The sequence below is a fragment of the Chrysochloris asiatica genome, unplaced genomic scaffold (assembly GCF_000296735.1).
Source record: "Chrysochloris asiatica unplaced genomic scaffold, ChrAsi1.0 scaffold00568, whole genome shotgun sequence".
NCBI classification, from domain to species: domain Eukaryota; kingdom Metazoa; phylum Chordata; class Mammalia; order Afrosoricida; family Chrysochloridae; genus Chrysochloris; species Chrysochloris asiatica.
The window spans coordinates 161,445-168,511 of NW_006409086.1; the positions used below are offsets into that span (position 1 = coordinate 161,445).

At 37.3% G+C, this 7,067-nt stretch overlaps 1 protein-coding gene across 1 annotated transcript; it reads left to right on the top strand.

The window, feature by feature from the left end:
* Window positions 1-1,815: 1,815 nt before the first annotated feature.
* LOC102820259 (olfactory receptor 8S1-like) lies at window positions 1,816-2,754 on the top strand. The gene has a single exon (XM_006877722.1). It carries the CDS (start codon window positions 1,816-1,818, stop codon window positions 2,752-2,754), a length of 939 nt encoding a protein of 312 aa, XP_006877784.1.
* The last annotated feature ends 4,313 nt before the right edge of the window (window positions 2,755-7,067 follow it).

Genomic DNA, 7,067 nt, shown 5'->3' on the forward strand with positions numbered 1-7,067 from the left:
AACAACTGCCTCTTGGTCCGGGTACAGATTCCTCAGGAGCACAATTAAGTGTTCTGGAATACTCATACTTCGCATTTCATTTTTGAAAACTTCCAGTTTTCCTAAATTCATACTTCAGACATTACCCATTCTGATGATTAATGGATATGTACAGCTGTTTCTCTCATTTTGTTAGAAATGAAAGGGATCTCTCTAGTCTTACTTTATCAGAAATCTGAGAGCCTATTAAGACTCTACCTGCTACCACCTTTTTCAGACCTGAACTATAAGGAACTTATAGTTTTTATATGTATTAGGAATGGTGGTCAAGTTTTCTTTCCAAGATCACCCATAAAAGGTAAAACCTTGAAGATTAAAGATTTGGACTTGAACCATTCAACATTACAATTGTTCATTGTGATTCTCTGTTTTTAAATTGATATCTTGAGATCTTACTTGTGTATCTTGCCATAATTACCTTGCAAAGAAACAAAATGAGTTTATGCATATTTAACCTGAGCATTTCTTCATTGAAGTTTAAGATAAAACCCCACAGGACATGCCTCATCATAAATCTGGACTCTTTCTTCTCTCAATCTGCACTATATTTTTTGACTCTTTTAGTGATTCTTTCAATGGGCAGAGTTCTTAAATTTTATCTTAATTATAACTAAGCCAAATGTATTAATCATTTGTTTCCTGAGATACATGCATTCATATATATCCTTTTAGTACCATCAAGTGGTCTGTCACACAGAGCAATACTAAGTACATTAGTCTTGTACCATCAGCCATCTTCACAATTGTTATGGTTGAGCCCATTGTTGCCGCATATATATATATTACTCTCAGATACACAAACACATATAATGAATTTCAAAGTTATATACATGTATTGTTCAATATTGTGACAATGATTATATCAAACATGCCTGGGGCCATTAAATACAAACATAAATACATGTATGAAATCTTAAGACAAATAAATTTTATAGTCAGATAAATAATAAAATATTTTTAAATTTTCTAGTAATTAACAAAGCAGACAAATATTCTAAAAAATGGACTTGATTATTCTAAATAAGCAGTAATTGTATTTCATTTGCTTACTCCATATATTTTCAAAGGATGGTAGAGTTTATGCCAGAACATACTGGTGTGATTGAAAATCATAGAGTTAATTTTAAATAAATAAATGAAAATTTTGTTACGATAAATTCTTTCTTACTTAATGCTATGATAAACTTATTCAACATATACTTTCTAAAATACACCCAAGTCTAGAAGCACTCAAACTAAAACAGAAATGTGGTTCAGTTTGTGAAGGAATCTAAACAGAGTCACCAAAGACAATAGATTTGACTAGACAATTTAAGTCAGTGAATGTACTTATTGTTTTTTTATTTTGTTTTTATCAATTTTACTTATTTTATCAATAATCACTTTTATAAAGCAAATGTTCCTGTGAGAAGTTCAAAGAAAAGAAATAGTTCCTAGGCTGTCTACTGAATAGTATTCCTTTGCTGCTTAGGGACCAAATACCCCATTAGTATTTGTAACTACTCTTGTCTCCTCTAAACTCCCACTAGGTTCATAAATTTACACTTAATGATTACAGGTCATTGCATCAACCCAGGTGTTTCAAATGCTATCCTAATAGTATATCCCTTTGGTCTCCTCCACACCCCCCTTTGTCTTATAGCATCTAATGTTGCTAAAATACTTGACAACTAAGTCTCATTTCAAGCCATGATTACTGACTATAAAATCCCATACATCCTTTGGACTACCAAGGGCACAGAACCAACCATACCAGCTCCCTAAACATACTTGAAAATGGTGTTGAGGAACCACAGCGCAATCACTGACTTCATTCTGCTTGGACTTTCTGATGACCCTCGTGTTCAGCCTCTATTCTTCATGCTATTTCTGGCGATTTATCTCCTGACCATAATGGGAAACCTCATGATGCTACTGTTGATCAGGGCAGACTCCCACCTCCACACCTCCATGTATTTTTTTCTGAGTCACCTCTCTTTTCTGGATCTTTGCATTTCTTCAGTCACTGTGCCTAAACTACTGGAGAATCTCCTCTCAAAGACAAAAACCATCTCAGTAAGGAGCTGTCTGGCTCAAGGCTTCTTTGTGTTTCTCACTGCAGGGACTGAGGGCCTTCTGCTTTCAGTGATGGCCTATGATCGCTATGCTGCCATCTGCCACCCTCTGCACTATGGACAGATCATGAGTAAACAGCTGTGTATGAAACTTGTGTGGGGTGTCTGGAGCTTGGGTTTTCTGGATGCACTCATCAATATCCTGCTAACTTTAAACCTGGTGTTCTGTGACACCCCAATCATCCATCACTTCAGCTGTGAGCTGCCCACTATCCTTGCTCTGTCCTGCTCTGATATTTCCAGGAACATCACTGTTTTCCTTTGTTTCAGTTTCTTTCATGCTCTAGCAACCTTGTTACTGATTTTTATTTCATACAGCTGCATTATCTCCACCATTCTGAACATTAGTTCTACCTCAGGTAGAAGCAAGGCCTTCTCCACCTGCTCCTCCCACCTCACTGCAGTGAGCTTATTCTTTGGTTCAGGTTTTCTACGCTACCTCATACCAACCTCAGGCTCACCCCTGGAGCTGATTTTCTCTGTGCAGTACAGTGTGATCACTCCCATGTGGAATCCCCTCATCTACAGCCTGAAAAACAACGATGTAAAGGCAGCTCTGAAAAGAACTTTGGGAAAGCATTTGCAACATATCAGGGACTGAAATAAAAACAAGAGGATGGTGGAGAACTGGGATAAAGCTGCATACACCAAGACATTAGCTGAATTTAGAGTAAGGAGTAAATTGAGTCCTGGTGTGGCACTCTAGCTTAATGCACTGGACCATAAGGTCGGTTTGACCTGCAGTGACACCAGTTCAAACTCGTTAGTTGCTCCTCAGAAACCCTCTATGTGGTCATCATGAGTCAGAAACAACTGGAAGGCACTTTACAATAGCAACAGAGTAAGGAGTACTCCTGAATACCCTCAATGTCTGATCCTGAAAGCTAAATTGGAAGTATATGAGAAAATAGCACCAAATTATTATGAGGAGATTGGTAACTTTATTTAAGCTATTAAATAATCATATTTATGCAAAATACTTTGTTATGCATACTGATTCACTTTTCTCTCATTCTAAAACATTTGCCTCAGGTTTTGCATTTATTAAAATCATTACTGTCATGTATCCATTATTATTTTTAAATAATTTGAGGAAAGCCTTAAAAATCTCGATAAGAATATGGAATCCTGATAGGAAGAGATGGAATAACTGCCTCTGTGCCATAAGACTAGAAGAACTGGATGGTACCCAGCTATCATTAATGAATGTTCTGATCAAAGATTTTATAGAAGAATCCTGATCAAAAGTGGGAAAATGCATAACAGAGTTTCTGATTCTTATGGAATCCAATTTACTTTGTGAAGCCCTGAGGCTAGATGAATCCTTGTAACTGAGACAATCTTTAAACTTTCAATCTAAAATATTCTGTGAAGTCTACTTTAAATGAAAGCAAAGGAAACATCTAGCCTTATTAGCTAAGAATGCCAGTCTTAATCATCTTGCTCTTTTAGAGAACTATTTATATGGGATGAAATTGACAACAGTATGTAGAAATATTAGATGCTTATCTTAAGGGTGAGGTAGTGATCTCATTTTAATGTGGAAGAAACAATTTAGAAAGGAGGGTGACAACAGGCACACAACTTGAAATCTGTAATCTGTCACACAACTGTACAGGTAGAAATTGTTAAATTGCTCTATGTTCTATTGTATATATTTGCAACAACAACTAAATAAAATTTAAGAAAAAAATTAATTCTTTTCAAAAAGTATTTTGTTGTTGCCAAGTGCCATTAAGTCAGTTCCAACTCATAGCAATCCTGTATAGGGCTTCTGTGGAGCAGCTGGTGGCTTTGAACCATTGACCTTGCAGTTCAAATGAACTTGTGGTCCAGTGATTATCTTACAGCACCACACCAGCACTCCTTAAAAAGAATATAAAGTTCTGAATCTAAGGGAAAGAAAAATCATAGATAGAGTTGACGAGGAGCAAGATAATGAATTTCACCTTACTGGCCAGAGAAAACAATCATAAAGGAGTAAAAGTTCTGCATAGAGAAAAAGTCAATCTATTGAGACACATGCCAGACACAGATAACATTGCCAAGAACTTTCCTATTGTGTGCAGCAGAGTGGCCACATCTCTAGTGTAAGAAACTGCAAGAAGTCTGTGTGATTCTAGCAACTTCATTTTTAACACAGCATTCATTCACATTTAGGGCATCTGCATTCTCTCCAACAGCTGATCTCAGTGTGTCTCTTCCTTGCAAACTGTAGGCTACGTGTCCTAGACAATCTGGTTTTAGTTTCATCACAAGTGAATCCTGGAAACACCCTTGTTTCCCATCTTTCAGCTGTGAAGCAACTGGTGACTGCTTAGGGCCTGATTTGTGTAATCTGTCTTTTACAGTGCTCTAATTTGCTGTGATTTAGTGTGGTGGTTACGATCAGACTGCTAACCTCAAGGTTGGCAGCTGGAAACTACCAGCCGTTCTGTGGGAGAAAGATGAGGCTTTCTGCTCCCATAAAAGAAATCGTGTACAGGGTCACTATGAGTCACAACTGATTCCACGGTACTTAACAACAACAACAATTCACTGTCATTAAGTTAAGGGGGGGAAATAAAAGAAGTACAAATGATTGAATTTATTTAATATTAGCGTGCATTTGTTCTCTGGATCTAAAACCATTAGTTTAAGTCTCTAATTTATATGTACCCATAAATTTACAAATTTATTTTCACATTCTACTGATGATTTGATTCCAGTTGGCTTATTCATTGTCTTTAAGTGAAAGGGGTACCAAGGGAAGTAAGAATTCCAGGATGTATTTAATGCTAAGTCAAACCTTTCTCAAGCTTTTTACAATCTCACCTCATACAATTGACTTTAACTTTCTTTACTCTTCTTTCATAGACCCCCCAGTGTCTCTTCTCAACTGCTACAAAATCAGACAAACTCTGAATGCATAATCACCTCCATGAACAATACAGTGTGTACTCCATGAATAAAGGAATATTTCAGAACTTTCTTGCTTTCCTGGACTTGAGAATTGTTACAACTTCAGGGGGAAGCCTCCTTAGAGTTAAGGTAGTGCAAAACACTGCAGTCTGGCACCTGGTTTGATCTGTTTTTACTTTCTTCCTGGTGTTGATTATAGTTAGAATGATAATATCACCAGTACAACAATGTTTGAGGGAAAGATATTCAAAGACTAGGGCAAATTCTCTTTCGAGTAAGCAGAAAGAACATGACAATGTAAGTGCATGAAATCAGCCTCGCAGACCTAGAGGATTATCACAGCTGCCGGTAATGGAATAGCAACTCCTGTGGTCTACAACATTCTCACTGCTGACCACACTTCAATTCTGATGTGACTGAGGATCCATCTGGAATCTGGTTACTTGTCAGCTGGCCCAATATATGAAAATAACCCAGCACATATTTGAGTGTTTACAAATATTGTGAGTATGAATTGATAGTCAATGTCTGAACATTAATAATCTAGGTGCACAGTCTGCCTATCAAGAAGAATCATCTTGAAAGATAGGTAGCAAAAGAAACAACAAAAGTGCTTGAGAGGGACTCTTTTAAGGTGACAAGTTCAGGGTGATGTTTTACATGGAACTCTAATGTCTCTATATATTCTTTTTATTTTTCTTGTTGCAATAGTAGTTTCTTTTGTTATGTGAATTAGTCTCCTTGTAAAATAGTATAGGGAGTCCTGGTATGGCACTGTGGGTTCATGTGCTGGACTGTAATGTTTGTTTGAACTTCAAGGTCAGTGGTTCAAGCTCACCAGCCACTCCTCAGAAAGCCTACACAAGGTTGCTATGGGTCGGACCAGACTCGAAGGCACTTAACAAAAACAAAAGTAGTATAAAATATGTGTATACAGTTTAAATAATTATAGCAAAATTAGCAGACGCTGTGTGTGATTGAATTGCAGTGTACTTAATCAGTGAAGGTATACACAGAGTCATTGTACCAAAAGGAAATGGTTAATGTTCAACCATTTCAAGAGAACCCATATGAACAAGAGCCAATGATACTCAGGGAAGAAGTCCAAAGTGCATTGAAAGAAGTGTCAAAGAACAAGGCACCAGGAATTGATGGAATAAAAATTGAAATCTTTCAAGAAAGTGAGGCGGCACAAGAGGCACTCACTCATCTCTGCCAAGAAATTTGGAAGACAACTATCTGGCCGACTGATTGGAAGAGATCAATATTTAGGCCCATTCCAAAGAGAGGTGACCCAACAGAATGGGGAAATCATCGGACAACCTCTTTGATATCTCAAGCGATTAAAGTTTTGCTAAAGGTAATACAGAAACGGCTACAATCATACATTGACAGAGAACTTCCAGAGGTTCAAGCTGGATTCAGAAGAGGCCATGGAACGAGAGATATCATTGCTGATATCGATGGATCTTGGCTGAAAGCAGAGAATACCAGAAGGATGTTTACCTGTGCTTTATTGACTACGCAAAGGTTTTCGATTGTGTGGATCATGACAAGCTATGGACAACATTGCGAAGAATGAGTATTCCAGAACACTTAATTGTACTTCTGAGAAATCTGTACCTCCACTGAATGTTTTAAAATTGGGAAAGGTGTGAGACAGGGTTGTATTCTTTCACCATATTTATTCAACCTGTATGCTGAGCAAATAATACGAGAAGCTGGGTTCTATGAAGAAAAACATGGCATCAAAATTGGAGGAAGAATCATTAACAACCTGCGATATGCAGATGATACAACCTTGCTTGCTGAAAGTGAAGAGGACTTGAAACATTTACTTATGAAGATCAAAGAGCACAGCCTTCGATATGGATTACATCTCAATGTCAAGAAAACAAAAATACTCACCACTGGACCAATAAACAACATTCTTATCAATGGAGAAAAGATTGAAGTTGTCAAGGACTTCATTCTTCTTGGATCAACTATCAACACTCGCCCGAAGCAGCAGTC